The sequence below is a fragment of the Magnolia sinica genome, chromosome 10 (assembly GCF_029962835.1).
Source record: "Magnolia sinica isolate HGM2019 chromosome 10, MsV1, whole genome shotgun sequence".
Taxonomy (NCBI): domain Eukaryota; kingdom Viridiplantae; phylum Streptophyta; class Magnoliopsida; order Magnoliales; family Magnoliaceae; genus Magnolia; species Magnolia sinica.
The window spans coordinates 3,419,301-3,428,485 of NC_080582.1; the positions used below are offsets into that span (position 1 = coordinate 3,419,301).

The 9,185-nt window shown below is 39.3% G+C and overlaps 1 protein-coding gene across 2 annotated transcripts in view; it reads right to left on the reverse strand.

Moving 5' to 3' along the window:
• Positions 1 to 8,381, reverse strand: part of LOC131257780 (caffeic acid 3-O-methyltransferase-like) — a 41,926-nt gene extending 33,545 nt beyond the window's left edge. The window contains exons 1-3 of one of the 2 annotated variants that reach the window (XM_058258663.1): positions 7,896 to 8,381; positions 5,583 to 5,893; positions 3,610 to 3,674 (exon numbers count right to left, since the gene is read on the reverse strand). In XM_058258663.1, the coding sequence (XP_058114646.1) occupies positions 3,610 to 3,674; positions 5,583 to 5,893; positions 7,896 to 8,311 (792 nt within the window). In that variant the 5' untranslated portion in view covers positions 8,312 to 8,381. The remainder of the gene's footprint in view (positions 1 to 3,609; positions 3,675 to 5,582; positions 5,894 to 7,895) is intronic. The other variant, XM_058258662.1, reaches the window with a different exon arrangement.
• Positions 8,382 to 9,185: the final 804 nt, after the last annotated feature.

A 9,185-nucleotide genomic window follows, 5' to 3' on the forward strand; every position in this document is an offset into this window, starting at 1 on the left:
CTCCCCATTGTGATAGATGTCATGTATTTTGCAGAATGATGGAACATGGGGTTTAATTAGGGTATAAATATTGGGTCTTTTCACCTATAGAATATAAATATTATTTATGGGGGTCGAATTAGAATTATATAAGAAGCTCTTTTTCTATTTTTTTGGGGGCTAGAATATTGCTAGGGTTGTAATCCTTTTGAGAATTAGCTTTTTCAACTCGAGCTCATTCTTGGAATAGGCACAATGCTGAACCAAGTAAATCCCTTGTATTTTTCTGTGTCTGTAGTTCTCTTTGTTGCATCAGCTCTCTCTCTCTCTCTCTCTCTCTCTCTCTCTCTCTCTCTCTCTCTCTCTCCAAATTCTTTTTTGGAAAATAACTTTTTTAAAAAATTGTCACTTTTTTCCAAGTTCCAGTGACATTTTAGTAGAACCCTTGCTAATCATAAGCATGCCTGAAAGAAAAAGGTTTGTCATATTATTTAAACGAGTCCGGATCCTCTGTTATCAGGTCAACAGAGAATTCCTGATACCCTAATTCTCATTGGTCCATGTCACCACTCACTAAAAAAATAAAAATAAATAAAAACAGCTTCGGACGCCAAACCCTTAGGGTAACAGGAATTCTCTGTTGACCTGATAACAGAGGATCCCGACTCTATTTAAACTCGTTTAATATATCAATGTATGAGTTTACCACAATGTATTCCAAAAATGATACAATGTACTTTCTGATACACACACACACACACACACACACACACTTTGATACAGTGCTGAGTTTAAAGAAAATTTCTGTGGATGATACATTCAGATAAAATGTTAAGGGCCCGTTCCGATCAAAGTAGAAGTTACTTTTTCTAGTTACAGCAGCAGACAAGTAACTTATTTTGGATAAGAAAGTTTGGTTTAAGATCAATTATAAGTAACTTCAAGTTTAAAAAGAAAGTTTCTTAATCACTTCAGCTTAACATGTAGAAACCAAGATGAGCAACTTGAGGCATACGTAGGTTTTCTTAAGTAACTAACGATTATAGATCCCAGTTGGCAAATGCCATGCAACAAAAAATGATACTGAAAATATAAAAAGGCGGTCCAAAATTCGGTCAACAAAATAGGAACTCTAAAAAGAAGGTAATGATAATTCATGTTTAATATAACTTTAATTAAAATTGACCCAGTGCAAAAGGTGGGTACATGTATGCATATATGTATATGTATTTTGGATATGAATAAAATCAAAACACAAAACTTCAATTTAAATAGATTTCTATGTACATAAGTAACAACATACATCTGTAATGAACCATGGTAATAAAATCATTTTTTTTAGTACACCCACTGTCAGTTCACACTTCACTGTTAGTCACCCCCACTAGGGAATCGATACCAAGACCTCAGTGTTGAAACGAGGTATCTTTCACTCAGTCTACCACTTGAGCTATGGATCTGGGTGTTGGTAATAAAATCATTTGTTCCTCTCTTTGATCCTTTATTTCCAATTAATCCATCTATAAATTTGCAGCCCTCCACTAATTTATTTTCACCTTCTACTCAATTCTATTAATCAGGCAAGGAGATCTGATCTAATCTTTCAATCACTTTCAAATGCTTTTAGTTTTCTATCAAAATAAGTTTATTTGTAAGAAAAAGCTTAATTCAATTTGAAAAAAGGTTTTTATTTTTTTTCCTTCTTTTTTATTTTCTTACTTGTGTTCTGAGTATATATGGTGTTTTAAACGCTATTTTGATAGTAAATATGGTTTGAATACTTGGAAACCGTGACAACATTCAATCCATGGGTCTATTTTGATACATTCTCAGCCAGCATTTCACCTTTTACCCTGTAGGGTTTGAGATGTGTTAGGACAAACCACTCTAGATGAGAGTGTTAATCCACTGTGTTCAGGCTTCGTTTTTCAAGCTCCGCTCACTACTTCACAGCTAGCTTTAAAAGAAGGCGGCCTTAGCCCAACTTTAAAACTACTGAGTGCGCTAGTGCGCAATGGCTTTGAGGCAACCAGCAGGCAACGGCTTTGAAGTCATTGCTTGCTGGCTTCAAAGCCTATTAGTAAAACATGCTAGTGCACTGTAGTTTTTCAGCTGCTTGATGCTCGCTTTTAAGCCACTAAGCTGGCTTATTCATATGATGTACCCAAGTTTATGGATTAGGTCTCTGTCCTAGCGACTGCAGACATGCAGGCATGGACTTGCACATGGGATGGAGAAGAAAACCAGATGTGCATGAAGCTGTGTCCTGAGCCTGGTCTATTCTGTAGTTGGAAAACCTCACAAAACTCAACTCAAACACGATTATGTTGCACCTGACTCGACTAAATAATATTTAAACAAATAATACATATTTAAAGTATTATTCAGATATAATAAATCTGTTGTTACTTTGTTGGTTTTTTTTTTTTTTTTTTACACACGCACCCGACACCCACCCACACACACCATAGTGGGATTTCACCACCTATGGGTATCAAACCCAAGACCTTGTGTTGAAACTCCTCAGAGTCTACCCCTGAGGTAAGGAGGCAAGCCCTGTTACTTTGTCGTTGCATATGATAGGTGTGGCTCGCCCTTTTTGTTGGGCCCCGCCCGGAGAGTTGTAAATCTTGGTGGTTAATGAAAAGCTTTTCCTTTTTTTAAAAAAAAAAAAAAAAACCTGTTACTTTGTTGGTTAAGCACGTGTTTCTTTGGAGAATCGTGCCCTCCATTTTTATTATAAGAAACTAAATTGGCCCAGAGTGACTTGGCTGAAGATATTCAGCTGGAAACCTCACCAAATCAGCTTCACTCGCCAGAGTTTTGAGTCAAGTCAGCGAGTTTCAAAACTATGGTATATAGTACACTAGGCTTGGAACTGGGAAGCTTAGTGGGCCATCATCTCTATGCCCTAACAGTACCCGTACCCGTACCCGAGGATGCTTCTCCATCATCGCCTCCACATACCCCTCTCCTGCCAAGCAGAGATCATAGAAGCCAAGAGGCCCTCCGAGACCTGGGCCTCCACTCCAACCAAGGTAGCATATTGCCCTTTTCAATTATCAAATGGAGCAATGATAAAGGCAACCTCATCTTTGCATTCTCCAAAGGTTTTGTTCTTAGAGAACCAACTCTCTGCCTGGATAAAGAATATCACATGATTCAAGTGGAAAACGACTCGGAAACAGCAGTGGGCTTATTTTCTAATGCAAGTCCAACTCGGACCATCTACTACTGAAAAAGAAAATTGAAATTATTCAGGGAATGGCTATTATCACAATTCAGCACATTCCGAGGGAAGCTAATAGAGTGGCAGATAGGCTAGCTCGTCTGGGAAGAAGCGAAAGCCAAGTGGACAGGGAGTTTGACCAGATTGCTGTCCTGCTGCTCTTGATCAGAGGGGATCTCCTCCTTGACCGAGCAGGCCTAGGAATGGTTAGGGAAACATATCGTTGTTCTGCACAGTTAAATTATAGGTTATGATAGGCTATCTCCTCCTTTTTGTCTCAGAGGGCTAGCCCAAATTGTATGTCGTCTGTACAGTTTCATCAGTGTTTATTGTATCAATACATGTTTTCAGTATTAAAAATAAAAATAAAAATAAAAATTAAAAAAAACAACTCAGCTCACCTTAACTAAAATGGCTTCTGCGCTTGGAATGCTGGCAAACATATCTCCTCCAACCTGCTCCACACCTGTAATGAAAAGTCAATCTTGTCTTTTCACTTCCATCCCAACAAAAAGCCAATATAAGGGCCCGTTTGGTATATATTAATTAAGGAGATCTGTTGATTTTGAATGGTTACACATCCAGCTCTTCCCATTTGGAAATACTCATACGCCGTTTGGTACATGCCTAAAAATGTTCACTCTCATTTTAACCAACAGCACTATGTATTAGAGATCTTGATTCTCAAACATAATGAGTTCACATTATCAATCATTACATATCAGAGATCGAGATCTATAATACCTATAATTACTATTAACTAAAATGAGATACATCTACCAAACAGGTCCTTGTACTTACTATTTTTAAATATTTTTTGGTAGTTTTTAACCTCTTGTTCTGCATTATTCCCATCCAACTCATGAATCTGATCAGAGTTTTGTGTTAGGTGATTGTTATGGTAGTGCCAGCCTTTTGAACTGGTTGGATGTCATACACACATCGCAAGTTGAAAAAAACTACCGTTGAAGACATGAGAGTGCAATCAATTATATTTGAGCTAGCACTCCACATCTATGTTTGAAGACTTGAATAAGGCTGGTGAGACTCGTCCAAGTCAATTCAGACCCAGTCAAATCCGATCCAGTTCAATACCACAAGTCCCCGAGTCACCCTTTACACTGGCAAGTTAGGTCAATTCATCCCTGATGTAGCGCAGGTCGCAGACACTTTCATGTCCAAGATGGCTAGAAAAGGCCCGATCGGAGGTGGAAGTGATAAGGACTATCAGAACCTTAAAATAGACATCTTACAAACCGGAATGAGTTATTCGAAGTACAATATATGATTTTGGATAGGAGAAGCTACTTTAACCAACCAACCCCTTATGTTGGGTTGCCCATGCCGAATTCGCAAGATTCCATCAGATCGATAGTTGAAAATCCTTTCATTTTCATTTTTACTATTTATAATAAGTTTTAATTGGAACATAACTTTTGATCCATTGAGTTTTAGGAGTTGTGTCCAACATGAGAAGTGCTTAGAAAAATTAGGAGAACAGAGTGGTTAGGCCAGATAGGACACTTACTATTTTTGTCCGAAAACTATGAGGTCTAGAGGAAATCATGACCGTCTATAAGTTTACTATTTATAGTAAGTCACGATTTTAGGGAGTTTGATGTGAAACTTCTTCGCATATCTTGCAAACCGGAATGAGTTATTTGACGTACCATATATGGTTTTGAGTAGGAGAAGCTACTTTAACCAACCAACCCCTTATATTGGGTTGCCCATGCCGAATTTGCAAGATTCCATCAGATAGACGGTTGAAAATCCTTTTTATTTTCATTTTTACTATTTATAGTAAGTTTTAATTGGAACATAACTTTTGATCCATTGAGTTTTAGGAGTTGTGTCCAACATGAGAAGTGCTTAGAAAAATTAGGAGAACAAAGTGGTTAGGCCAAATAGGACACTTACTATTTTTGTCTAAAAACTATGAGGTCTAGAGGAAATCATGATTGTCTATAAGTTTACTATTTATAGTAAGTCATGGTTTTAGGGAGTTTGATTTGAAACTTCTACCTAGGATTTATATCACTATTTAAGGGTTTGTAAATAATTTATTATCAATCAATTTATTTCAGGTTTTATTAGAATTTATTTCTATTTTCTATCTCTCCTCAAAGATTTGAGGAATTTATGTGAGTCCAAAGAATTTATTTCTATTTTCTATCTCTCCTCAAAGATTTGAGGAATTTATGCGAGTCCAGACAAGCTCCGTGGATTCGGAGTAATTATTCCCTACAGAAGATGGTGCTCAACCTCATCACGTTCATCCCTACGTCAATCCCTTACTCGGGCAAGTCCAAACTGGACTCATAATTAATCTGAGATGCCTTGCTACATATAAAAATCATATTCTAAAATATACCTGGGTAGTTAGGTGCAGTGGCGACGACTCCTGGCAAATCAAAATTGATTCCCTTGATACGAGGGTACTTAGAGATAATCAGGTTAAGCGAGGCTCCCGTCCCACCTCCAACATCGACCAAGTCCTTGATTCCTTCAAACCCTTTGTACGTCTCTAAGAATCTTGTCAAGACAATGGTGGAATGGTCCCACATTGCCTTATTAAAGAGATTGCCGAATTTCAGCTCCGTGGAGACGTACTCATATGAGGACTTCCCATGGGCTTTGATGAATGGTATCCCCCCTTCAAGAACAGCATCTTTCAAGTGGTGCCTGGTCATTTGAAACACCAAAAAGACAGTGTCCTAACCTTAGTAAAACATTGAGGCCTGATAATGTGTAACTAGGATTAAAAAACCTTTTGAGGTATGGACAAAAAACCTCTTATTTTAAAAATATTTTTACATAACTGCCCATTATTTTAACACATGGACCTTCAGTCAGGTGAGCTAATGGACTATTACCACGTTTGATTGTCATTGGGGGAAACTGACTTCTTTCTCTTCTCAATGTCTTTAACCCATGCGACATTGAGACAATGATTTCAGCGAAAATAATGGAGCAGAAGTATGCTATTTGCATGGAACTTACATTATAATGGCAGGATGCGTTTTGTGGGGCACAGTGTAATGTCCATATAACATCCACTCCATCCATCCTTTTGGACCGTCCATGGAAGGACATGAGGCCAAAACATTAGCCACATCTAAAACTTAGGTGAGCCATATGGCAGAAAATAATGGGATGTAATGCATGCCTTTGGAAATCTTTTCGTTCATTGTTACCTGTGTGATGGCCCACCAAAGCATTGGATTTGCTTTAAAAAAATAATAAAAATTTATTTGGCTCCTGACATTCCACACCAGCTCACGAATTGAATGGATGGAGTGAATATCACAAAGGCATTACAGTCAACCACACCATACGAAACCGTGGGGATTGGATGGATAAGGTTGAAAACTTGTTGGGCCCAGAGGTTTTGGGTCAAGCTGATATTTGTGTTTTGTCCATGTGACCTTGTCTTTGTGACCTTATAAACAGGTTCGACGGCAAATAAACATCACGGCAGGCCCTGATTTAGGTTTCAACGGTTGGTCCCATGGCATGGTCGCTTTGGATCTTCCTCATTTTTTAGCTCATGCTCTAAGCCAAGCTGGCAAAACAGCTGAAAGGTGCAGATAAAACACATAAATCATGTAGGGCCAACGGTGTCGTGCCATGTGTAAATGCAGCAACCGGTCTAAGATAAATCATTTTAGGTCACTGTGATGTTTAAGATAAATCACCAACTATACACTAATTTCTTCAAATAATTTTAAGGTGTGGGTGCAAGATTACGTGAATCTAAAACTCAAGTGAGCCACACGGCTGGAAAGAATGCCTGTTAAACACCCACTGTTCAAACAGTAATGAGTCCTCTGTAATGTTTGAGACCTGTGAATCACCTTCTCTGGATCATTTTAGGTCATAGACTCAAAGATGAGGCAGATCTAAAGCTCAAGCAGGTCATAGAGAAAGAAAACAGTGAAAGTAGTATACTACGTAATTAAATCATTGGAACACTCGTGGCCCGTCGTAATATTTCTCAAAAATCATCCCATCCACCAATTTTTCCCAAGGTGTGGAACGAAAAATGAGGCGGATCCAATACTCATGGGCAACCTTGGAAGTGAATGCTCACCTTGGAAGACACCTCTCTGTGTTTTAAAGTCATACCAAGATGATGTAGCCCACCATGATGTTCAAGACAAATCCAATCCGTCCACTAGTTTTTTCAGATAATTTTAGGGAATGGGCCTGAAAATCATACAGATCTAAAACTCATCTAGCCTACATGGCTAGAAATAATGGGCATCAAATACCCACCAGTGTATCACCAACAGAAGTTTTGGATCATGCTACTATATTTCTTAGTTTTAAGTTCATACCAGTGTCAGTCATGACCTTATAAATGGTTTGATAAACGTCATCAACGGTTTTGATGGCATGTAAACATCGAGTCCCACTTTTTCCTACTGTGGGACACACTTGAACTTGGGATCTCCCACTTTTTCCTAAGATCATGGGATCCACTTGAACTTTGGATCTCCCATAATTTTTGTCCTTGGACATAAAATGAGATGGTGAGACTCATGGACGAAGTAGATTTGTCATAAGCATCACGAAGGTGGCCCACCTAATTGGTTGGTTGCATGAAAAATGGTTACAGAGGTCTATCTGCGGTATTGGAAGCCATTTGTTTTAAAGACACACCAAGCATTTATCGGCTGCTTACCACATATCGAGAATGACTCGATCTTGTGTTAAAAGAGTCAGGGTCGCAAGGGACGCACCCTCTTGATTTTTGACGAGAAACTTGCATACAGATGCCAAACCATAGACCCTTTCCACGCACCCGTCAGAACGAGTGCGGGAAGTGCATGTGAGAACAGAGAAGCTAGCAAGGAGGCGCAGGAGACGATCGAGGGTGGCAGCTGCGTCATGTTGGTTGGATGTGGGGAGGTGAGAGGCAATCTCGGAAGCAGAGAGGTGAGCCCCTGGCCCACATTTGGACATGATCTCAAACACATCGAGTTCGATGAGAGCTTTGATAGCCATTGGGAGGACAGAAGCAGTGGAAAGTTGCATGGCGAATTTCCAATCTTCTTCGAAGGTGTCGGGTGAGTTTGAATGATCGGAGATCGAATCCATATCTGATTGGATAACGGACGGGTGAGAATGTGAGGATATGTGAGGGAAGATTTCGTTGGCTGGGATGGAGTTTGTCATACCATTTATAGTCTCGGCCGACCCACCGCGCACAGCTTTTTACCTTCACGTAGTTTTTTTTTAAAAAAAAATTTTAATGAGATGGGGACTGCTACCACTGGGCTCCGATTTTTGCCGACCCTGGGTTGTTTTTTATTTTTTTCGACTGATAATTTAGGGATTTTGACCCCACAGGCCTTGTATATATGGTCAAATTTCCTAAAGGGATTTAACCTTTCAAATATTCGAGGGTGCCATTTTGACAAGTTTTGCAAAAATTTTCCGACCAAAATGCCCTTGTCCCTCGTAGTAGTCGTACAACTTGGAGTGCGTAACCAATTACACGTTATTTCAATCCAGTGACATAGACGGGAGCCTTTTTTATCATGGGCAAGGCCCAACTTGTGGGGCTGATGTTGATGTATGTGTATAATACATGCCACCCATCCTTTTTGCCGTGTCATTTTAGAGGTAGGGCTCAAATATCAGCCTGATCCAGAGCTTATGTGGGCAATATAATAGAAAATAATAGTGACAGTGGCACCCACTTTTGAAACTTTCCAGGCTCACTGTGATGTTTGTTAGAACTGGACACTGCCCAAGTTAGGACTTTTTGTGCTCACAACGAGCTGGTCGACAAGGTGGATGGAATATATCACCTTATTGTAGGCCTTGTGCTATGGTACTAATGGCTAGCCTTTCATTTGATAGTAAAGTGAATATGTGACAACCACGACCCATATAACATAACAACCGCGACCTATATAACATGACCCATAACAACCACGACCCATATAACATGACAACCTCAACCCTT